Raw genomic sequence first — 24674 nt, 5'->3', positions numbered from 1 at the left:
AAGTCAGATGCAGGAGCGGTGTACAGCAAGCGCTTCAAACTCTTATTAGAAGAGCCAGAGCAGAGTAAATCCTCCTCTGAAACGCTCACGAGGTGGGTGCTTTTCTGCCGTGCAACAGAACAACACTGCATTGAGACACAGCGTTACAGACATGTAGTCACTCGCTTCACTTAGGAAGTTTGAGGCATAGTCTGTATAGCCGTTATGACACTACCCATAACTACATTATTATTAATCTCTGGCTCTCTTGCACAGCATGTGTTTGTGTTTTTTCGGTCACCCATAAATGGTTGCAGCAGATGGCCGCCTGGTTGCTGGAGGTTACATCCCGCTAAAACTGAGTTTTTCCTTCCCACTGTCACCGAAACTCTTGCTCACTTCTTTACCTTACAATAGAAAGTTCCTTGAGGCAACTGTTGCGATTTGGCACCATATAAATAAAATTTTAAAAAACTGAAAATTGAATTTGGACGTTGCCACTTGACATCCACAGTCATATTCAAAACTAGTCATGATGTCACAAAGTCACACTTGTAAGCTTTACTAACAATATTTATTCATTGTAGCTATCGCAATATGCGGCCTGATGATTTACATTTACAATGACATTAAGCAAAAGCAACATAACAGAAAACCTATAAGCATGTTTCATATGCAGAAATATGAAGTGAAGCATAATGTTGTATTTCATGTTAAAGTGTGTTATTTTCACACCACAGTCGAAGGAAACCTGAACATCCTGCTGTTACTTCCCTTTAATTCACGGTTTTCACAATTGGGTCGATACATATAGAAAGAAAAAAACATTCCCACCTGATCCCTTTAGAATCAGCTGGTTTTTTACAGCATAAAGATGACTAGTAGATAAGATGACTTATCTACTAGTAAATAAAAAGTAGATAATAATAAGACTTTTCATATCAATTTCATACTTGTTATATCATTTGACCCTTTAAAAAGTGCACTTTGGGTAAACTTATAAAATTGATTTGGTTTCATGTGCTTACTTATTAAGGTTCCTTATGAGGGTTTAAAACATGCTGGAAAAAGACAAACACAAATTTAAAGGCGACAAATTTCAACACACACACACGTGTGTATTTATATCCTTGTGGGGACATCTCATTGACATAATGGTTTCTCTAGCCGCTTACCCTAACCTTAACCATCAAAAATGATTGCCTAACCCTGACCCTTACCCTAAACCTAACCATAACCTAACTGTAACCCTGACACTAAAACCACATTTTGAGTCTCAGAAATGCCTTCAAACTAGTCAGGACTGGGATTTTGGTCCCCACAAGTACAGTAAACTTCCAATTTTTGGTCCTCACAAAGATGTTAATACTCATCACACACACACACACACACACACACACACACACACACACACACACACTTATGTAGTTCATAAAAATCCTTAAAATCAGACAATTTTTCCGGCAAAGATATAATTAAAGTTTTTGTATTAAAAGTGAGTGTGAAGGTTTCAGTATAAATGAGTGTAGGAACTGAGAGGTCAAAAACCAGTTTGTGAACTCTCGTTATGAAGCTGGGAATTTTCACCCTCTCCATCTTTGTGTCTTGTGACTGTAAGGGACTGATCATTAGCCAGTGATAACACTCTGGGTCTCTTTTCTGGCTCTCAGAATCACAGAGTTTACATAAAATTAAGTTAATATTTGATTTCATAAGATCTGAAATGAGTGATGGATCTATAGGATTTTCCAGAAAGTGTTAAACAAGTGCTTAAAAGAGTAGAGTTAAGGTCAAGGCTGAGGGCTTGGTTTCGCCCCCTGGTGGTCATTAAATTCAACCTAGACGCTATGTCCATATTATATTTATAGTGATGGATTGATTTCCACGGGCTGACCCAATCTGAGCTTAAAAGTTTCAAATATTTTGTCACATATTGTGATGGTGTTTGTAGCAAAAAAATATCCAGTATATCGACACCCTTCTCTGATGGATCGGAGACACGGTAATTAATTCCAGTTCCCTTGCACCACTAAACTCATCCCACTGCTGCCTCCTCCTGGACCTTCATGTCGTAGGTTTGGAAGCTCTGCTCCGTCCAGCAAGCCCCTCCGTTTTGGGTCTGGGCTCTTTGGAGGACAGCTTGCTGGTAGAGCACGGGAGGGTCTCTGAGCGTCCTGCTATGGGCCGGGCCTCGCATGTTCATGTCGGGGAAGCAGTGGACACACACGCATGTCTCTGTCGGCAGGGTGTCGTCTGATGGCTCGAGGTTAACGGGGCAGCTCGGAGACGTTAGAATATCTATAAGTGAAGAAGGCAGACCCTCGTTAAACTGCTCAGTGTTTCCAGTGGTTTTTTGGATCATTCCAGACTAACCTTTGGAGCTTTTTCCCAGTTGCCTAGCTGGAATACCAGTCTCCTGTCCCGGCCTGCCCTCGCTCTCCTTCTTCTTCTTGGATTTACTGACCTGTGTGGGTCCTGGGTTAGAGGTTTTGGCCTTGCCTCCTCTGAGAAAGACTACTAAGGCCAGAAACAAACTAGAAAACAGCAGCGCCAGGCACACAGCCAGCAGGGAGTAGATGCGGATATCAGAATCTGTCAGTGTGGAGGGTCCTGTGGCAACTTCAGCTAGGAAAGAAGGAGGACAGATCTTTTGACTGAATGCTTCTAGATTCAAATGTCAGGTATATAAGCTCTGAACAATATTAGTCAATCAGAATAATGTAATAAAGGAAGTATTTTCCAATACTTCCTTCTTTAAGGTTTAAAAACACAGAAAAACCCCGTCAGGATAAAGGTCACCGAGGGGTCAGCACTCACTCTGGCAGTGTGAGGCGCATTCTGGAGGATGTGTGCCGCAGATCTCTTTACACTTTATACATTTGTTTAGCAGCTTATCGTAGTAGTGGCCAGGTTGAGTCTTACAATTTACAGCCTCTGATGCAGAAGGAGACAACGTGAGAGGAGACAGGAGAAGCAGAAGACATGTGAGAAACTGAACTGTGTGGGTTTAAGGGTATCTCTGCTGCTGCTATTACCTTCATGAAGAAAAGCAAATATCAAAAACACACGTTACATCTATATGTCTTCAAGTTTATGTGTAATTCTAGCTGGATTTGAAGTTGCAATCTTGGAAAAGTTGCATTAAAAAATGCCCCTGCATGTGTCTGTGAATGCATGTGTGTGCTCTCACCACAGAAACTTCTGCATCTGCTGATTACAAGTGATTTCTGACATGTCCCCAGACAGTCCATACACCCCACCAAAGCATCCCGATACTGACCTTCAGCACAGCCTCCACCCATCGGCCTGATAACCCTCACACTGAAACACACACACAAAGGGACCAAAACAAATGATTTTATTATTTTCTTTCTGTCTTTGTGACTTGATCTCTATGAAAAGTTCATTTATGAAGAAACTTTAATTAAAAAGATGGGTGACTGTAAACGAGCAGCTATGGCATTGGCTAACTACACATGTATAAATTATGTTGGTTATTTTATGTGCGTGTTATTCTGGTATTTATATATATAAAAGCAAAGCAGCTGTGATATGTAATGTATACAGTGTAATGGATTAGACTGCTAGCTCTGGCCTTGACCCAGTGAAACTGTATTATTTTAGAAATCGAGGCTTTACTGAGAAATATCTCAGTTTTTGTCCTCTTTTTGTGTTTTCGACACGTTTTTAGAGTAAAACTTAGCATAGCTAAAACCAGCATCCTTTTAGAAATCATGTACTTTCTTGTTAAGCATATTTTTCTTTGCTCCAGTGAGCACTGAGTCATCCAAGTGCAAAAAGATGCAGATATCAACACCTCCTCCGCCCTGCGCTGCTTTCACATAGAGCGCTAAGACTAATGCCCGGGTATATCCGTCACACCCCAGCGAGCAGCACTCTGTGTCTAATTCAGGATTCATGTACAGTATGTTCTCTCTTTAACTTTCAGAAACACATATAATGTCTACAGTCCCCAGCGTCTGAATTCAGAGTACCTCTTAAATGCACTGAGCCATTTCTGTGCTTACTTAGGGAGGGCGTTTCTTATTGTTTTGATGTTTGGAATCTACAGAAGGACGTAAACTGCGTTCAAACTGATAGAAAACATTGTTTCTCGTTATAAAAGCCTCAACGAGCCTCTTGGTTTGTTATGAAGGTCCTCTATAGGAACTTAACCAGCACTCGATAAATGGATTTGATTCTCACCTGCGTTACAAATACTCACGAAGCACATTTATCTTACTTGAGTCGCTGCTATAGGCTGTTAATGATGTTGGCAGAGATCACTTACCAAGCGAGATGAAGACGCGGAGGGAGAATCCTTGCTTTGAAGATGAGAGTGACACAGGCCTGTATTTCAGCGTGGAAGCTAATTTAAATATACACTTAGTGCCTGACTTGGGACTTCCCCCTATGCATGAGGAGGATCCTCCCACTTAAACACGCACACACAGAGTGAGGTCAGACAAGAAAAATGCCTATATATTGTAGTCACTTTCCCTTGGACTGTATTTTGAGACTGAGTGTAGTCCATATAGTAAACAGGATGTCTGGCACATGGAAGTGTGAGACAGTTCACTGCACTCTAGTGACCTCCACAGTCACCTGACCGGAGCACTCTTGGGATGTGGTGCAGCAGGAGATTCACATCATGGATGTGCAGCTGATCAAATCTGCAGCTGTGTGATGCTGTCATGGCAATATGGACTAAAACATCTGAGGAATGTTTCCAGCAACTCGGTGAATCTGTGCAATGAAGAATTAAATCTGAAAACAAAGGGGTGCTGGCAAGGTATACCTAATAAAGTGCCAGAAGGTTGTAGAGGGGTTGAATCACTTTTGGAGTGAGCTACAAGAGGCTGATAGGAGAACTCATCATTATTATTTTAGTCCTTTAATTACAATTGAACTACATAGAATACGAAATACCCTCTACATCTGTTTTTAAAGAATATAAAACATTCATTAAAAAAGAAAAGATATATGGCCTAGAGCTGAGACGCCACATTTATTCCAGTTTGATCTTAAGTGGGCCAGGCCATATTTATTCCCTGAGATAGCTTAATATCAGAAAAATAAGTCCAATTTTGACAAAATGTATCAATTTTGGTGTGTGTGTGTGTGTGTGGGGGGGGGGGGTTTATATGATAAAGAAACACTACTGTAGTAAATGCAGGAAATCTGTCAGCACGACTCTCTGGGCTTAATCTGCAAGAGGAAAATGTGTAAAATTATAAACAGAAATTTCTTGTCTGTGTTTTTACATTTCTATTGTAGTGAAAAATAAGTTCAGGCTGATTTAATTTGGGGGGAAAATTGGACCAAGGTTGAGTTTAAATGGGAAAATCAGTCAACACTTTGTGTTACCCACAATTTTTTATGGATCGTCTTCGAAAGTGACAACGATACACTGGGCCTTGGGAGACATGAGTATCTAAGCTGGCTACGTATGTGACCTCATTGTTAGCACCCACCAGCGACACCATAACAGGCTGATGTTGTCATATTGTAATAAAAACAAACTGATGTGACCATGATCATGGAGAGGTCTTCATCAGTAGGAAAAGCTGGAAAAAAATACAATTAAAAATACAAAATTTATGCCCTACCTCACATTTTATAAAAACATCCAGTGGGCCAGATTTGAGTCTTTACAGGGCCAAGTCTGGCACCCTGAACTAGAATATAAGTAAAGTTTGCCTTTTAGGTGTTTAGTATGTTTTTAGATCGTAGTGCAAAATGGTAAAATGCTGATACTGCAGATCACAGTGTTTTACTTTGTTAAACTAGAAAAATGTGCCAATTTAATGATATTAAAAAACTTTTTAAAACAGAATTCAGATTTGTGCAGCTCCGTGTTCCAGTATTCACACACGGAGCTCCTACGGTGACTCAGTGTTGACAGATATTAATGCACTGCTGAGCGTGCCTGACACTTGTTGGGAAGATGTGAGTAAACTTTCTCGACATCAGTGTGAAACTGCCGGGCAGTTCCACACCATGTGTTTTACACTACGCTGAGCACAAACCATGACTGCAGTGTCTTATCTCTGCTTCAGTTCTCATATGAACAAGGATTTGCGTACAAAGATTTGTGTCTGTCTAAAACTGAGACTGAATACAATGAACTATTTTTAAGCAAAGCGAGAACACCTGATCTTGGTAAAAATGTGCCTTTGACATGGAGATTTAAACCTCTCAAGCCCTGCACGGCTTTATCTCAGCTCCTTTGTCACTGAAAGGTCCTTTTTATGATTTGAGATCCCCTCAAAAAAAGTGTGCTTGCAAAATATACTATTAAAAAGTCACTGTTGGCATTAGATTTAAACTGAGATTAGTAAAGAGGGCAACTTGGACCAGTGTGGAACTAAAATGTCAGTTTGAAAGACAATGATTAATCTCCCAAACCCCGAGGGAGATCTGGAATGAAAAGTTTCAGATATGAGTCTGAGATTTTCAGGGAGGATCTGCTAAGCAGCTGTAAGAAGATAACGGAAATTATGTGGCGAGATGTCATTAAAAGGTGTTAGTTTTGTTTTAAAGCACTCTCATTTAGTTCTGCTTTCTGACACTGTTAGTAATACAAAGAGTCCGCTGCTCCCCCTCCCCGATAAAACAACTGCAGGTGCAGGAGCTTATCCCAGTGTGCACCCCTGGTCAGACCAGACAGAGAGACAAACAAGCATTCACAGTCACATTCACATCTATTGCTGCTTTAGAATCACCGATCAGCCTAACATGCATGTGTTTGATCTGTGGGAGGAAGTCAGAGCACCCAGAGAGAACCCCCACAGGGACAGGGAGAACATTCAAATGCCACACAGTGAAACCCACGACCTTCATCTTTGGGCGGCTCTGCTGAATGTCATGGTCATCTATCAAATAAATAAAGTCAAGAAATGACAACCACAACTTTGAAAGCCATCAGCCCGTAGGAGTGCTTATTGCACTTACAGGTTCACGGTACCACACTGTCTTCCCACTCATCGAAGCCTGAGAAACTGACTCAGTCTCTGACCCTGAGGTTCTGTAGCAGAAAAATCCAACAGCAGGCTTTTTGATCAGACAGCTAAATGCTGCTGTTCGCTAGTGCGATGTCCAATCTAGAGCCAGCCCTGCACAGTTCTACCAGTAAAAGCTGCACTTTTCTACTTGAGCACTCAGAGTTCTTTATACAACATGTCTCATTCATCCAGTCAGACACAAGCATTCCCCACCCCTGCTATATCTATGTGTTTTCTAACATTCACTAATAAATGCCTTGGAGAGTAATTTGGGGCTCAGTTCCTTGCCTAAGAGTACTTTAGCATGTAAACTGAAGCAGCTAGGGAATAAACCACCAACCTTTTAATTAGTAGGTGCTCTACTGCTTTACCGCCCGAGCCACAGCCACATAAATCTGCTGGGCCTTAAATTGAAACCAGTAATGTCAGTGGTGACGGGAAGGGTTAGTGCAGGAAACCTCTAATGATTTGCAGATGCAGTTTTTCACCCAATGAAATGTATCACAGCTTCTGATGGTCAAAATAATTCTCAAACCCATTCAAAAAGTGGCCTGGTTTTCGAAAGGCACCAGGCAGGACCTCTGCACGCTGGTGGAACAAGGTGTTTGTTAAGAAAGACTGACAGAACAAAGCAAATCAATGGCTACATAAACAAAAGAGGAAACACGGGCATTAAAAATGCATATTAACAAACAAATTCATCATTGGGATTCAAACTACAGGAGCATGCTTGAGCAAGTGAGCTGTAAATAATCAACTTCCACTTTGGCTACATCTGTATGTAAAACACCTAAATGCAAGTCACCGTGTGAGAAAAAAAGAAGCAGAATTTGAGGAAGAGCTGCACATGGATGACTCGGCTCCATGTTGACTCACAGTGAAAGCAAAAGATTGGTCATCAGATTTGATCTAATCTGCACCAATGTGTTAAATGCAAAATAATGGAGAGAAGTTATCAAAGATTTAAACAAAATCAAAACAAAACAAACAAAAAATAACAACAAAAAAAGAAGAAATAGTTTTACAGGAAATATTTTTGCATCACCAAGGTGGTTCCCATAGAGCTATTAGCCAAAAACGTCCCATATCAGTGATTTACAGTAGATGAGCTAAAGTATCTGAAAGTCATGTCCCTCAGAAAAAGGAAACAAAAATCCAACAAACACCTGACAGGACCAAAGAGATAGACTCTTCAGCTGATCTATCTGCAGTTCACCAAAACCTCTTAATAGAGGGGTGGCTTCTCAAGGAGGAGAAACAGAGGGGAAAAGCCTCAGGTGTGCCAAAATACACAAGAATTGAACTGAAAATCAGTGGCAACAGGTCTGTTGGAGAGATGAGTCCAAATCTGAAACTTGTGGCTAAAATCATCTTCAAGGAAGGAGGTCAGGAAAGACAGCAGTAAGTGTCATGGTTCCATTGTTTCATGGAATTATGAACACAGAAAATTATAGTTAGATTCCGATCCACCATACAATATGATGAAAGTCTCTGATTGACTATGGTTTCACTCTTCACCATGACAATTCAGTTCAGTTTCATTTCAGTTTTATTTACAGAAAGCCAAATCATAATTTGCCTTAAGGTGCTTAATACTGTTTTTATATAGAGAAAACCCCAATGACAAGTGTGTCATCTGGCTTCATGGATACAGAGCTGGGCATCATCTGCATAGCAGTGAAAATGTATGCTATGCCTTTGAATGATAGTACCTAAAGGAAGCATGTATAATATCAACAAAATGGGTCCTGGTGAAGAACCCTGTGGAACATGTCAATGATCCCAAACATACTGGCCAGATAGAGAAACACACATTACACACTATTAGTCATGGACAAGCCCGGACTTCAACATTATTGAAGCAGTGTGGGATCAAATGGACAGTGAATGGAACAAAAGGCAGGCAACATCCAAAAACTGTCATGGCCTGGGTCTAGGGACCCAGGGCTCATGTATTTTGTATGTTTATTTTTTCGTATGTAGGGTTTTGGTTGTTTTAAATAAATCCACTGTCCTTCACAATAAGAGTCCAGTGTTTGGGTCCTTCTTACCTCAACTCCACGGTCTGCCATTGCAATCGTGACAGAATAATCCCGCCATAATGGACCCAGCGGACTCAAGTGTTGCCTCAGAGGAGGAGTTGCTCTCCCAGCTCTGGAATTACTGCTGGCTAATCCAGACTGCGAGCCAACACCAGAGACACATACGGGTAGTGTTTTGTGATAACCTCCTGTCATCCACTACCTTTTCTGTGAGCTTTTTGGACATTAAAAAACTCAAATTGTAACCGTCCTGAGAGCAAGCTCCCAGCTTTGAGCTGTTTGGTTTGGGCAGTCTGGGCAAGGAGGATTCGGCTGCCCTCCTGGGAGCCCTTGCTGCCTGCTCTTTTTCTGCGTCGACGCACGGTTTTCCCACCGTCGCTTGCTGCTCACTTGTTGGAACCTCCATTCTGGGGGAGACGGCTCCCTCGCCATCGGCATCCCATCACATCTCCACACACTACTGTGGCGTCTGCTGAGTCAGCAGACAAAGGACCGACAGCTCTAGTCACCGCAGTGAGTAAACCGGACTCTGTTGTTTTACTAAATCCTGTCACAGAGGATCAAAATGCAGATGATCAAGAGTGGACAGTTTCCAAACACGTGGCCCCACCTTCTCAGAGGAGACGGTGCCCGCACCATCGTCAAACTACAACGCACCTCACTCCTGTGGCTTCAGAAGAATCAGCTGATTCTGGACCAGCAGTGCAAGGCGCCGCAGAGTTACTCAGACTTTGCCATAGTTGTAATTCCACTTGCTTTGAACAGGAAAATAAAGACTATTTTCCCCCGCGCTCACTGGCAATACTAAGCCTGCTAAATGTGGAGAGAGAGAGGTTTTGGCTAACCTGTCCACTGTGGGTTTCTCTGAGTTAGTGGGCTTAGAGACTGTCAGTGGGCCCTGTAGCTACTAACTGTGAATCTGTCATGAGTAACCCAGGCTCCTTTTCATTACCTGTTAATACTGTGTCGATTGATTCCGGGGAAGTGCTTAGTGCAGGGGGGGATGAGAGTTGTTTTTCCGGTGCTCATTCTGAGCCTGGGACTATAGTTATCAGACCTGTTCAGTCTGTTTTTTGTTTTTATGGAGGACACGTCCACTGGCTCTGAGAATATGGATTTTTTCCACTACGCTCCATTTGAGCTTGTGAGCCAAGAAACTATTAGCCTAGTGCCTACTGTTAACTTTGGGACTGTTTTTATGGCAGCTGAATGGACAGCGTTAGAGAGCCCGGCGTCAGAACCCTTTTCCGCCCAGTCACTCAGCCAAAAGACAGTTACTCTCCCCAGGGCTCCCCAGAGAGTGAGTCTGTGATTTTCGTCACCTCTAGACCCCTGCAGATGGCTCAGTCAGCTGCCCAGCCTGTGGCTCAGTCATTTCTTCACCCACCTGTCACCACCATGCCGCCATTGTCAGTTCAGCTGCCTGAGGCTGCCACACCGGCATCATCACAGATGCTCATGGCAGCTTCGCCAACATCATCTCCACCACCTGTGGCTGCCACACCACCATCATCACAGATGCTCATGGCAGCTTCGCCAACATTATCTCCACCGCCTGTGGCTGCTACACCACCATCATCACAGATGCTCATGGCAGCTTCGCCAATATCATCTCCACCACCTGCGGCTGCCACACCCGCATCATCACAGATGCTCATGGCAGCTTCGCCAACATCATCTCCACCACCTGCGGCTGCCACACCCGCATCATCACAGATGCTCATGGCAGCTTCGCCAATATCATCTCCACCGCCTGCGGCTGCCACACCACCATCATCACAGATGCTCATGGCAGCTTCGCCAACATCATCTCCACCACCTGCGGCTGCCACACCGGCATCGCCATCACCTCAACCGTCTGCAGCTGCCGCCCTGCCTGGGGGACCCGCTCAGCCCGAGCCGGGAGTGTGTGGGCCGTCTGCTGCGCCTCAGGACGTCACGTCACCTGGTCTTGCCCCGCAGCCGGCCACCTGAGCCGCTAAGTTGCTGCCAAGTTGCCGCCCAGCAGAGCTGCTATGTCACCACCACCGGGCCCGTGGCAGGCCACCTAAACTGTTTTGCCACAGTCGCCGCCAACCGGGCCAGCCTCCAGAAATGTCTCACTGTCGCTGCCGGACCCTTGGTATACCACCTGAAGGATCTCGCCAGCGTCGCCACCCGTTTGGTCGGCCACCTGAACTGTTTTGCCTCCACCATGGAAATCATGGTTTGTGGAACTGTTATGCGCCCTCATCAACAGCGTCCTATTTAAGCAGGTGGCTGAGCTCCAGTAAGCGCAGGATTACACTACGTCAAACCTGTAAAGTACCTCCATTGATGAGTGTTTGTGAACGACATCGCTACTGTGGGTTTCCTGCTGAGCTGCGTGTGTTTTTGTGTCACCAGGAGACGGGAGCGGAGAGCATCGTCAGGAGGGGAAGTCATGGAGCTGAATTGGGTTTTGGAGTTGACACCTTTTCACTGTTTATGGACACGTGCACTGTGTGAGATTCACAAAGGAATCACCACGGGAGCCACAGTGCTGGATTTGTACATATTTGTACATTGTTGTTGTAAATAAATCCACTGTCCTTCACAATAAGAGTCCAGTGTTTGGGTCCTACTTACCTCTACTCCACGGTCTGCCATTGCAGTCTGTGAAAAAAACAAGCTTTAATGTCCTCTGAGAATGTCCTTTGATGCTATTGGCTGGTCATGCGAATAGGTCCGTTCAACATTAAACTCTACAGAGCTAAGATTGCCAAGAAATACTCGTTGTGAAGAAAGGCCTAAAGAAGAGAATTTGTGTTGCTATACTGAAGAAAGTTCAAAGTTAACTGACAGTTTGTAGATTCTTATGTGCAGCTTGTATACTACATGCAAATAATACCTTTAGCCATGTTTTACATTATATTTATTCTGACATTTACCATTATGCGGTCATCTTGTTAAATAGATGGTTAACAAGATTAAATATTTGTTATTTTTGCTTTGAATAAGCTGTCACATAAAAACATTAAGGGAACCCTCAATCATCGCAGTATAACAAGTCAAGTCAAGTCATCTTTATTTATATAGCACATTTAAAAGACATCAAGTGTCGGCCAAAGTGCTGAACAAAGGGATAATATAACGAAAGAATTAAAATAGAAGGAAAAACATTTTTAAAAAAAGGAATTGTACCGAACGCGATAGACGCGAGCGAAAACGCCCCAAACGCCCCTAATTTGACGCGTGCACATTCGCACCTCGACGCGTGTCCAAGAAAAATCCATCGCGTCAAAATTGCATATTTTGACGCGTGAACCGGAAATGTGGGAGGAAGTTGTGCCAGACAGTATCTTTGCTAGAGCGGCGGCTGTCGAGCTAGCGTTTCTATTTACTGTGGAGAGCAGAGCAGCAGCGTTAAGGACGTCCTCGCCGTACCTGGGTCTATCAAGTCCTCCAGACGGGTGAGCAGTTTGGTGAGTTTCACCACTTGCTCCAGGAGCTGCGCCTGGATGACAGCCGATTTCAGCGATATCGCCGTCTTTCCCTCGCCCAGTTTGAGGACCTGCTGTCCCGCGTTGGTCCAAGCATCGCCCGCCTAGACACCAACTACAGGTGCTCAATCCCACCTGCAGAAGGCCTGTCCATCTGCCTGCGGTTAGTAAAAGTGTTTAATACGGTAGTCCTTTATTGATACCTGTGCTAATATGCTAAACTATCGTTTATACACTGCTAACATGGATGTGCTATGCTATCAATGAATGCCGTCGGTGTTTACTGATAGCAAACTGTGGTATGGAGACGACTGTTTATAATATTTCTAGTGATACTTGAAAGGTCTCATCAAGTCCAGATTTAATTCAATTTATGCTGTTATCAGTGTTTGCATTGATAGCATGGCTGTGGTGTCTATCAGTGTATGCTCTCTGTGTTTGCTGATATCAAACTGGTACAAGGACCACTGTGGGTTAATCTTTGTAGTGATACTCACTCCTTATTTACACCTGGTTTAATTCTGGTATAGATGAATATTTGTATGTAATCCTCGCAGCTGTCAGACTCTATAACAGGGGTCACCAGCCTTTCTTTAAACTGAGAGGTAGATAAAATTGTGAACAGTTTGGTTCATCTTTAGTTATATGGTTCTATCTTGATAAGCTATGTCTTATCACAGATTAATTTTTCAAAAATATTAATGATTTAAGCAAGGAAAGGGCTACATGTCAACATACAACTCTTTATTTCTATTAATGTCTTACTTCATTCCTGCCTAATTTACATGTTTAGGAATTATGAGTGATTGGCTCACTGTAGTGGTAAAAGTTGCTACCAATCAAATTATGATATGGTAAAGTTAAAACAAAACACAACTGACTGTTTTATATTATATCTAATATATATTATGTAATTATCCTTATAATTAGAAAATGTTTTATGTAAGATTTATGTTTTGTAATTTAAATCTGACATCACAAAAGTATTTTGGAATTTGAATAATGTATTTTGTAACTGCAGTACACATAATACTAATTTTGAACAATTTTGTCCAGGTTCCTTGCCACGGGGACTCCTTCAGGACCATCGCGTTCAGTTTCAGAGTCGGTGTGTCCACAGTGTGCCAGATCACCCCCAGGTAGCGACGGCCATCTGGGACTGTCTAGTGGACGACTTCATGGCTGTGCCTTCACCTGGAGACTGGCGGTCCATCACAGAGGGATTCCAGGAGCGCTGGAACTTCCCTCTCTGCTGTGGAGCTCTGGATGGGAAGCACGTTCAGACAAAGGCCCCCATATATCACATAGGAGACACACACATGGATATACACTAAATATTTATTTCATTTCTTTTTTGTGGTGCCCAAATTTATGCACCTGCTTGATTTTGTTTAAACAATTATTGCACACTTTTGTAAATCCAGTAAACTTCTTTTCACTTCTCAAATATCACTGTGTGTGTCTCCTGTATGATATATTTAACTGACATTTTTATTGTAACAACTAACGATTTATACAGGAAAATAATGGCTATTAACAAGGTTGCCCAAACCTTTGCATCCCACTGTATTAGTATATTCTGTCATTAGTATAATATGAAATAAATTCTACATGTGTCAAGTCGTGTGCCAACATTTGCTGTGTAGTAGAACTGAGACATTAGTCATTATAAAAATTTATTTGAAATAATATTAAAATTCTCACAGAGAAAAACATTAAACATAAATATATAAAATATAACTATTTACAGAGAGACAGGAATAAAAAAAAAAAGACCCAGCTGCTCTCCAGAGCAGGAACAAGGCTGAGGAGGAAATGCTCCATTGCAGACTGGCGTGGCCTCTTCAGGGACTCCAGGATGGCCAGCTCCACCGCCGATGGACCGTCCTGGGACCCGTCCCTCATCTGTCTCGGAGCTGTCCTCTTCTGTGGGCCTGTAAAACACAGCACAAAACACAAAGGAATGAGAAGGCTGCTACTAGATTTTAATTTCAACATTGAAAAAACAAAACAGGATATAATCAGATTAGTTGTAGATATTTAGTAAAGGTGATCACAAGGCAATCCCACACCGAGTAAAAAGCTATCAGTGCTTGCTGTACATACCTGTGGGTGCAGCAGCAGGAGCGGAGGGACTGGGGAGCCAGGAGAAGCAACAGGGGATGCTCTGCAGCAGAATCAGTTGGTTCTATCAAGACAATATTAACTGTTAACAGGTTGAATACAATAATCATAGAGAAAGTATATACAGTGGTCCCTGTTTTATTGCAGCAGGGGTTCTCAGAATAACTAGCCCCTCGCCACGCACTTTATACACTTTTTCCCCCCACACATGAACATTAGTCACAGTTCTCACAAGTTGATTCTCAAAGTGCAAACCTTTGTAGATTGCAAAACGTAAAAGTATTTTTATGCCGCGTTTTGTCTTCATCTGCCTGCCACTTTGTGCGCCTTTTCCTTTTCCTCCCGGTGCAGGTGTCTATTTCGAATGAGGGTCATAGTTATGAGTGTTTTTGTGCTGTTTTTTCTATTGGACGTGATGGTTATCAAAACCAAACATGATCAATTTGGCAAGCGCAGGAGACACGACACGGAGGAGATTTGTCAATCAGGCTGCAGAATGCAATGCTGTACGGTGCAATGAAAAATCAGCGAAAAAGCGAGGCAGTGACGGATGAGCGGGACCACTGTGTGCTGTTTATTAATAAACAATATATTCCTATATGACAACATGCATAAAACCAGAACGGTATTTGTACATCAGTGGGAAAATAGCGGGACAGTAGGCGGGCTTGCTAGCTTTAGCGCGGCTTCATCGGGTCAGTCTGAAAATTAAAAAGAAGAACAAATGAACTTACCAGGTTGCCCGATCTCCTCACTTCTGTGCCTCCAAGCTCGGTCCTTTTTATTCCTGTCCCGGTAGAAGTAGCAGCTAGCATCGTATAGTTCTGGACGATTAGCCACTGCGTTGATGAGTTTTTCCTCCATACTGAATGACGAATGAAGGGCTTTGGTTTGATCTGCCCTTTGACCTGGTTACAGCCACGTCACCAGGCTCCTGATTGGTTGACGCGGTAGCGACTGGACGCTGGAGTTCAAATTTTTCCAACTCCAGCGGTGAACGCGAAACGCGCGTATGCACAAAGAGCAACACAAAAACTCACGCGCGTGGTTTTTTTCGCGAGTCAAACGCGCCAGACGCGGCACACTGACGCGCGTTTCACGCGTTTTGGCGTTTTCGCAACGCAAATCTGCTTCCAAATTTTCGCCAGACGCGCAATCGCGTGTCATCGCGCTTTTCCATTGACTTTATATGTAAACCTGACGCTCTGGACGCCTCTATCGCGTTCGGTGTGAACACACCATAATGTACATGCAAATATGCACATACATATACAAAAACTGTACACATTCACACACAAGCACACATATGTGAACATAACGTATATACACATACAACACCATCCAATAAAATAAGAGACCAAATAAACAAAAATAAAAAGGATATCAAAGAGATCCGAAAGCCTTGGAAAATAAGTAGGTCTTAAGATTCGATTTAAAGACTTCCAAGGATGAAGAAAATTTTATGAAGGGGGGAAGACTATTCCAGAGTCTCGGGGCGGCAATGGAGAAAGCCCTGTCACCTCTAGATTTGAGCTGTGAGCGTGGAACTGATAAAACTATCTGACTGGAGGAGCGCAGAGATCGAGTGGGTAAGTGCAGGCTAAGAAGATCTGAAATGTAACCTGGAGCCAAACCATGGAGAGCTTTAAAAATAAATAGTAAAACCTTAAAATCGATTCTATGTTTAACTGGTAGCCAATGTAGAGATGCGAGTACTGGAGTAATATTCTCTCTCTTTCTAGTACCCGTCAGGAGCCTTGCAGCTGCATTCTGAACAAATTGCAGGCGTGACAGGCTTGAGTGACAAATGCCTAGATAGAGAGAGTTACAATAGTCAAGATGTGACGATATAAAAGCATGGATAACAGTTTCCAGGTCTTTAGATGACAGAATATTTTTGAGTTTAGAAATGCTCCTGAGTTGGAAAAAACTGCCACGAACAACTGAATTTATTTGCTTGTAACACATTATAAAACATCAGGCATATCATAATAATCCATTGTGAAAGGATTTCAGCTGATTTGGTGCAAGTCAAAGGGACAACAGGTGCACCGGGGAGGCAACAATAAGACCAACCTCCAAGAAAGGAAATAGTTTTGCAGGTGGAGGCCCCCTCCTATCTGATTTTTCAGCTTTCTCTTAGTTTCTTTCACAGCTGGCAGCACGTGATGGTACATGCGAGGCATTGCACGAGTAGTCCAACTCCTCCAGGAGGGGACACCCATACATACTACGACCAGAAGTAACTTCAAGCACAGTGTGGATGAGATACCAGGAGACGGGTGGTTATATGAGCATACTTGGACAGGCTGTAGAAAGGCATCAACCCAGCAGCAGGACCGGGGGGAGTGTTATCAGAGCCCTGCAGGATGACCTCCAGTGGGATACTTATGTGTGTATTTCTGACCAGACTGTCCAAAAAAGGCTTATGTAATGTGTTCACCATGGTTTATGCTTCCTAGCTGGACAGATTGAGATCCCTGACGTTTAACTGACTTTGTGTTATACTTTGATATATTATTGCTTCATGTTCACAAAGACCAAGAATAGTTTTAAGTGTAGGTTTTGATTAAATGAAAGCATGCTTTGACATATATGTCTGGTCCTGAGTGTGAATCTGTAGAGCCATGAAAAAGTATTTGTGTTGTTCCTGATTTCTTAATTTTTTAAAATTTTATATATATTTGTCACTCTTAAATGTTACAGATCATTGAACAAATTTTAATATTAGACAAAGATAACCTTGGTAAATACAAAATGCGGTTTTTATATGATGATGTCATTTGTCATGGGAAAAGTTATCCAAGTTTACCTCAACCTGCGTAAAAAAGTAACTGCCCCACACTGGGAAATTACTGCACTGTACTTTCCCAGTGTGGCCCTTTGTGAAACTGAATGTGACACCCCTCATTTAGAGAACTATGAAGCTACGTGTTTTTGGCTAGTATGGTATTACCTGATGATATATATCAGTGACATTATCTGAAACTCGAGCCATGTCTGATATGAGCCCTTGGTATGTAAAGGTAAAGTATTTATTAATATCCATGAATAAAGCCAAAAGGATTTATGGATTTAAATACATGCATTTGTTTGATAAAAAGACTCACAGCAGGCGAGAGGAGATTTCATAAAGAGCAATTTGTTGTTGGGGGTTTGTATTGTTGTGAAAAGCGTGCTGCAGATGGCAAACAACTGGTATGAATTCTGAGAAAGAAAAAGGAGGTTGCTGTGCATTGTGGATCACACCTTTAACCAAATAACCCCTGTTAGAAACCTGAAGTCACCCAAAATAGATTCGCTGCAGGTGGGTAGTCAAATTCTGCAAAGGGAAAAGGAAGCCAGCTCACATGATTAAAACTGAAAACAATGAAAAATAGCCCAAACAGGACTAAATCAGCCTTGGTCTGATTTGCTGAAATATTTCATGCACAACATTTAGAAGTGCTGGGTAGCAAGAAGAGTGAGTTTGGTTCTACATAGAGTGTTACTTTATTAGATATTCACTTGATTTGACTGCTTTTCACTGCTGAAGATGATAGAATATGTCGAGTTGTTGCTCCTGTGAAAGCATGGTGGTGTAATTCTTTGGTGGGCATGATGAAGAGGAAAGATAAATACAGCCTGCAAAAACATCTTTGTTCCCATAAACCACTGGGATGTTTGGCGTTTTAAAGGGAACACGAAAAGCAGCAGACTCTGACCAGCAGATGGAGTCATGCTACAGTATATGAAAGGATAATCTGCTCTGTGCACGGTCAACAGTAACTTCCAGCCCGGTCTATGTTCTGTTCAACATGGATTGCAGTGGCTTACACGCACCATCTTTTTTCTTTCTTCATGCCACTGGAACACTTTGTTCATCACCTGTAATCCTCTCATGAAGGTGTTGAAATTCTACTCAGGCACAGGTTTGAAGAGGATGAAAGTAGGCTCAGTATGTGATGAAGATAGTATTGACAGGTGTATGAAGATATGTGATCAAACGATGAGAGCTCATATGTCGAGCAGAGCTCCCCTAAAATGCCTCTTGGACCACCGAACACCCAAGAGGGGCATCTTTGTTAGATCAAATAGACAGCGTTGCACAGTTGCACTCTCACATTTACTTTCTTCAGTGTCGGTGTAGCATCTGTTTTCACTTTACCCATGCTGGGAAACACGATGTTCATTACAGAATAATGGAAAACCCAGACATCATCCTTTGCTTTGTCTATGTAGGTGAAAATTACCGTATTTACAACCAAGTGCTATTATGAATACTAGATGGTTAAGATGCAACTATGTTTCTCTTTTCATGAATTCTTCCTGCAGAGGCTGTTATAATGAACCTACATGTTATATTTGCACTATTTTCTAGGGTGTCTTTGAAAAGTCAAACACACTGTGAAAACCATACAAAACACAACAGAAGTAGAAAAAAAAGCTAAAACCCAATGGAGAAAAACACTGGCTTATGGTATAAATACCCATTCTCCATTTATCACATTCAGAAGATTTTCAGAAAACTTGACCTCTGACCTTAAGGTCAAGGTCAGAGGTCAAGGTCTCTGAAATTCAAACTCATCTGAAAATCATTCTGGATGCCCCTATGGTATGAATTTGAATATGTAAAATGACTGCATTCACAAAGTTGGGTATTCACGCTGTCCGGCAAGGTGACAACACTACCACATCACCCTTTTACCTCAGTGGTTAAAGGGTGATGTGGTAGTGTTTTTAAAAATATCCTTTCTGACTGATTTTTTTCTTTAGTTTTGCTTTCCACTAGTGTCCTTGTCACTTGTCGCCCATTCAAGTTGGCACAGGTAGTACAACTCCTCCAGGGTGGCACAGCGTATTGCCACAAGACTGTTTGCTGTGTCTCCCAGCACAGTCTCATAAGTTTGGAGGAGATGGGCCATTATACAAGGAGAGTTGGACAGGGCATCAACCAGGAAAATGGACCGGTGTCTGCTCCTTTGTGCAAGAAAAGAGAGGAGGAATGCTGCCAGATCACCACAAAATGACCTGCAGTAGCAGTGCAGAGTACATGACCAGTCGCACGTAGTGACAGGAAATTGTCAAATGCCATTTGTGTCTATTTTACTGTGTGTTTTAGTATCTTTTGGCTCATTGTTTTCTACTTAGGAACCCTCACTTTAGCTTCTTTTTTTCCTTCTCTTTGCTCTTGTGGTGTCATCACTGTCTAGTTAAAGCTAGCAGTTAGCTGGTAAATGCATTAACACATTTGGTCATTAAATGCTTCAATTCAATTCAATTCAATTCAATTTTATTTATATAGCGCCAAATCACAACAGCAGTCGCCTCAAGGCGCTTTATATTGTACAGTAGATACAGAGAAAAACCCAGCAATCATATGACCCCCTATGAGCACTTTGGCGACAGTGGGAAGGAAAAACTCTCTTTTAACAGGAAGAAACCTCCGGCAGAACCAGGCTCAGGGAGGGGCGGGGCCATCTGCTGCGACTGGTTCTCAGAGTTCAGGTAGATAAAAAAAAAGAAAGGAAGAAATGCAAAATAAGACTTACTATTGGACTTATTAATCAGAAAAAATGGACAGACACATAACTTGAAAACACAGAATCTAATGGTGAGTCTATCTATTGCTAACATGACTAACACGTGATGTTGAGGTTTTAATTGTGAGGCAGAATTAGTAAAACTGCTGCATGTCTATTATCACAGCATACCGAATAATATTTCTTTGTTTTATGCTGATTTTGTGTGTGCCCACCTCTTAAACTCATCCACCGCGGTGTTGAATACATCAGAGTACACTGCAGGAGCCTTTGACAGCATTCTGAGCAAAAATAATTCATGCATGAATTATGTCAAATGCTTGTTTGTGAGTATGATTAAAACTAAGCTGAAAGTTGGCTCTTGAACTGTTGATATGTCTAACTACAGGGGAAACTAAGGCCAGAGTGTTCTTTGACTCTTCATATCTAAACAACAAACCTTAACACAGCGATTACTTATAAGAGAATCATGTAAAAGCTTCTTTTAAGAGTCCTTTTATGGAGAACCTGCTTTTCTTAAGTGCTGCATGATGAATGCAGTCATGACAGCTGAATCTTGGTGAAGTTACATTTGGCAGAAGAGAAAAGCACAGAGCTTTGGGTGTGGGAAAACTTGTGAAAATTAGACTCAAAAAGTGTGATATAAAACGTGCGCTTTGTGATTTTACATCACAATTTAATCTATCACAGAAACCCACCAAATTTCCATTTATTTTGTCAGTACCTAATTTTGTGGCGTTTGTGTGATCCGTGCTGCAGGAAGACTTTCTTACGCTGATCTCATCTTGGCCTACTTTAAATTCACATTATGCAACAGAACTTTTCAAAAGATGTACAAGGAATGGTTTGATCGGTCATTTTTCCATCTGGTTATTGAAAAGGTCAGAGAGGCGGGATTATACCCCTCTGAAGCTTTGGCACAGTGCTGACCTATAATAATAAAACCAGGGGAGCATGGTCAGCGCTCACTGACATTTTTTGGATTGGCATTCAAACCTAATTCTCATAAAGCTTTAGCTGACGAGATATGGACATGAAAAATCTCCCTCTACTTTGAGCATTTAATCCTCATTTCCATCCTCTCACCTGCCGCCACCACAATAAAACACCCCCAAGCACGACATTCATTATAGAATACATTACTTGTTTTTCGGAGTGGAACTGCAGCGCAGCCTGGCACGGCGTTCTGAGTCGTGAGTCATTCGGAGGCGACTCAGGCTGGAGAGAAAATGAGAAGTGATATGAGGGAATGGTGTTGCACGTAGGCTCACTGGTGTGTGGAAGGTAATAGATTGAGCCTTGACTATTTCTTCTTGCCAGGGAATGTCCTCATAACCCCACATGAAACTAAGTAAAACACACATTTTGACCTTGTCGCAATAAACCTATTATGAAATAATAAATGAGAAGCTGTAACTTTAAAAAATGCTCAAGTTTCCTAATTGCAATTATGTTCTTGTAGTTTGGGGGGATTTTTTTTGCAATTTTGACCTTGAACAATAGTTCTCTAGGCTTTTAAGGTCTTATAAATTTTCTTTTGGTCAGTTTTGGGTTGATTTTCAGTCAGTGGTGTTGGGGATCTTGTCAAAAGAGATGGAATTATTATATTCGGATTTTGATTTTCCTGTAATACCATCTGGAACACATCAAATTGGACACTATTTCCTTATTCTACATGACAATGATCCCAAACACACTGTCAATACAGTAGAAACGCATACCTGGATAGAAACAATGGAATACTATCAGTCATGGATTGGCCTCCCCAGAGCCAGGACCTGAACTTTACTGAAGCAGTGCAGCATTATTTTAAAAGAGAAGTGAACAAAAAGCAGCAGAGGTGTCCTTCAAGAAGCCTGGAGAACTATTCTGAAGTCTACGTATATTCAACTTGGTTTTCTTTGCCTCATTTATTGTATTTGAGGCAAATATAAAGAAATGATGGGTGGTTCAAGATGTTTGCAGAGCACTGGATGTCTGACTGTCTAAATTATATGTTAACAGGAAGTAGTAGGATTTTTCTATCAGGACTAGCCCTGTTCATTTGCTCTCCTTTAGAACAATAAAAAATCATTTCGCATAAGCTGTTTCAAATGTTACTCTCATGTCACAAAAAATCCCCCCAAACACACAAAAAAGACCAAATCAGCCCTGATACTGTAATTGAATGCTAGCTCCCTCTTTACAATTAGTGAAACTTTATGATTCATAACTGGAATCAGAGGATTTTACAGTCTTATTGAGAAAAATACCAAAATTTCCCTTTAAAGAGCCACACTAACAGCACTATGAGTTGAAGTACTGACCAACTGCTAATGCATACATGCACACGTGAAAAAGTTCCAACTCAAAAAATGGAATAAAGTTTGAGTTCAGAAAAGATTAACAAACAGTTACAATGAATTTATTTTTAGCAGTCTAGCCAGGGGCAGATTGAAACAATGTGTGAAGCCAGGAACTGGACTCCATCCACTCTGCTCACGCAAACCTATGAGGGGCTGTACAAGCCAAAATTCATTCTTTCACTCTCACACACATACATTCTTCTTTCACACACATATACTTTCACTCTCACACACATATATTCTTCTGTCAGACACACGTATTGTCACTCTCACATACATCTATTCTTCTTTCACATACATATACTTTCACTATAGTTTTATTTTAATTTTTAGATTTAGATATTTTTATTCTCATGTTTACACATATTTAACACACACATTGCAATATTGTGCTCTCTTATACATGTATTTTAATGTACATATTTACAAATTCTCACTCTAACATACATGCATTTTCATTTATGCATTCCTACATTTTGCTCTCATTTACATGCATTCAGTATGCATTTAATCTCACAAATAATATATGTATGTAACAAGAGAATGCATACATGTCAGAAGAAAATATATGTATGCAAGAGAATAATGTATGTGAATGAAAGAGTATAGTGGAAACGGAAGGAGTTTAATGGAAACGGAAGGCTGGGTGTCTGTACCGCTGTGATTGGCTGAGAAGCACGCGCGGGTCACTTTCAAGTGTCTGACAGCATTGAGGGGGGAGAAGAAACTCGAGTTCTTCAGCAAGCTGTCGGGGTGTTAAGAAATATTTTATCATCTCCTGAAACGGTCACATCGTTGTCCTCGTCACTTGATCGAGATGCTCAACTTTTTTTTTTTACGCTATTCTTTTTTTTCAGAATAGCGCACGTAAAAAACCCAAGAGTTCCCTTAATTATATTCCTGGATGTCCACTACGTGTTTTCCCTCTTTTTTGGCAAATAAATAACATTCAAAATAAAGGCGAAAGGAAATGGAAGAGTCAATAACTCTGGAAAAGCTGTCCAGAAAGATTAATTACACAATTACTTAGTTCATTTTGAAATACGGTTATTTTCCCTGCTGAGAAGAAGGACTAATGAGCCTGTCAGGCCACATAAAACAATTAGCCTATGCCTTACAGACAGAGAATGAGATGCAAATTTTACACAAATGCAACAAAAAATCAATATATTCAGTTCAGCTAAGTATCAACTATTTTACACACATTAACTGAATAAGCCCTGACAATGCAAATAAGCTTAAACGGTAAATTACATAGTTAGTATTTTTGTGTTAGTGTTTCAGCATACATTTCTTTTATTTTCTACCTCTTACCTCCACCTTTCCTTTGACAGTACTTACTCAACAACTTGTCTAATGTTCAGTAGAATTCAGTTTGATTTATATAGTGGCAGGTCACAAAAGTGACCTCAAGGAAATTCCTATTGTAAGGTAAAGACAGCTAAAATGTTAAAAACGTAGCACCTGATGTGTGGATTGCAGAAGTTCTTATTTTGCCACAGCTCAGGTTGAATATCTCATGCAGGTCCCTAACAGGGAGTTTGACACTAGGACTTGCTATTTAATCTAAAAGATTTCTTATGAAATAAAAATAGAAAAATTAGACCATACAGTTGTCTAAATAATAGAAAAGTAAACATCTGTTTTCATGGCTGTTTTTATTTTTCATGTTTTGTTTTAAATGACTTGTGTAATTTTACTACAATATTTTTTCCTAGCTTTAGCTAGAAGATTTAAACCTAATAAAAGCTCTAATGCTAACATGGACCTCAGTCGAACAGGGATAGAGACCTGTCAGCGACACCATGGCAACGTCGCTACCATCGCTAGAGAAAAATGGTGTAAGTGGTCGCTGTGAAATCAGTAAAGAACCAGCCATGGTGGCCTACAGAGCAGTCAGTGACCCTTGATAATGACTGGTCACTGGGGGAAAATGTGCAATACCTAATGGGTTGAAGAGATATTGTTGCGGGGGTGCTCCTGTTGCTGCATGAAATTGTTGCCAACAGGTTTATAGTGCTACCTAAAAACTGCATTTCCTCAGAGATTGTATGAAAAATGCTGACTTGTCTGTGTACACATTTACCAACTACTTGACATTTTGTAGTGAAAATGTGAAGAATGTGCTACAGTTGAGACTGTTCGTTGGTGAACTCGTTGTTGTTCGTGGTTAGGCGCATTTTTTACTTTCGGTAAA

General features: G+C 41.5%; 1 protein-coding gene and 1 long non-coding RNA gene across 3 annotated transcripts; both read right to left on the bottom strand.

The window, feature by feature from the left end:
* Nucleotides 1-534: 534 nt before the first annotated feature.
* LOC116330268 (tumor necrosis factor receptor superfamily member 13B) lies at nt 535-4382 on the bottom strand. Of its 2 annotated transcripts, none has more exons than XM_039616108.1 (5): nt 4271-4382; nt 3170-3300; nt 2797-2913; nt 2353-2604; nt 535-2277 (listed from the first exon to the last, which is right to left on the bottom strand). In XM_039616108.1, the coding sequence occupies exons 2-5, from the start codon at nt 3279-3281 to the stop codon at nt 2015-2017; spliced, it is 744 nt and encodes a 247-aa protein (XP_039472042.1). In that variant the 5' UTR covers nt 3282-3300; nt 4271-4382; the 3' UTR covers nt 535-2014. The 2 variants fall into 2 exon arrangements, with proteins under 2 accessions (XP_039472042.1, XP_031608392.1); XM_031752532.2 differs by having other exon boundaries at nt 3260-3300.
* Nucleotides 4383-20054: 15672 nt separating this feature from the next.
* Nucleotides 20055-21352, bottom strand: LOC120441418. The gene is made up of 3 exons (XR_005614062.1): nt 21276-21352; nt 20348-20413; nt 20055-20079 (listed from the first exon to the last, which is right to left on the bottom strand). It is a non-coding gene; the product is annotated as an uncharacterized LOC120441418 (long non-coding RNA).
* Between the last annotated feature and the right edge of the window lie 3322 nt (nt 21353-24674).

This window comes from Oreochromis aureus, linkage group 8, assembly GCF_013358895.1.
Source record: "Oreochromis aureus strain Israel breed Guangdong linkage group 8, ZZ_aureus, whole genome shotgun sequence".
Taxonomy (NCBI): domain Eukaryota; kingdom Metazoa; phylum Chordata; class Actinopteri; order Cichliformes; family Cichlidae; genus Oreochromis; species Oreochromis aureus.
Note: the sequence above shows the minus strand (reverse complement) of the source record. Positions and strands in the feature narration are given on the sequence as shown.

What these genes read in the sequence shown, in the direction of transcription:
- LOC116330268 (XM_039616108.1), bottom strand. Translation starts at nt 3,281, where the DNA reads ATGGGTGGAGGCTGTGCTGAAGGTCAGTATCGGGATGCTTTGGTGGGG. An exon ending in CAGATGCAGAAGTTTCTGTG is followed by an intron (nt 2,914 to 3,169) that starts GTGAGAGCACAC and finishes CTTCTGCATCAG; the next exon opens with AGGCTGTAAATTGTAAGACT. An exon ending in ATGCGCCTCACACTGCCAGA is followed by an intron (nt 2,605 to 2,796) that starts GTGAGTGCTGAC and finishes CTTCTTTCCTAG; the next exon opens with CTGAAGTTGCCACAGGACCC.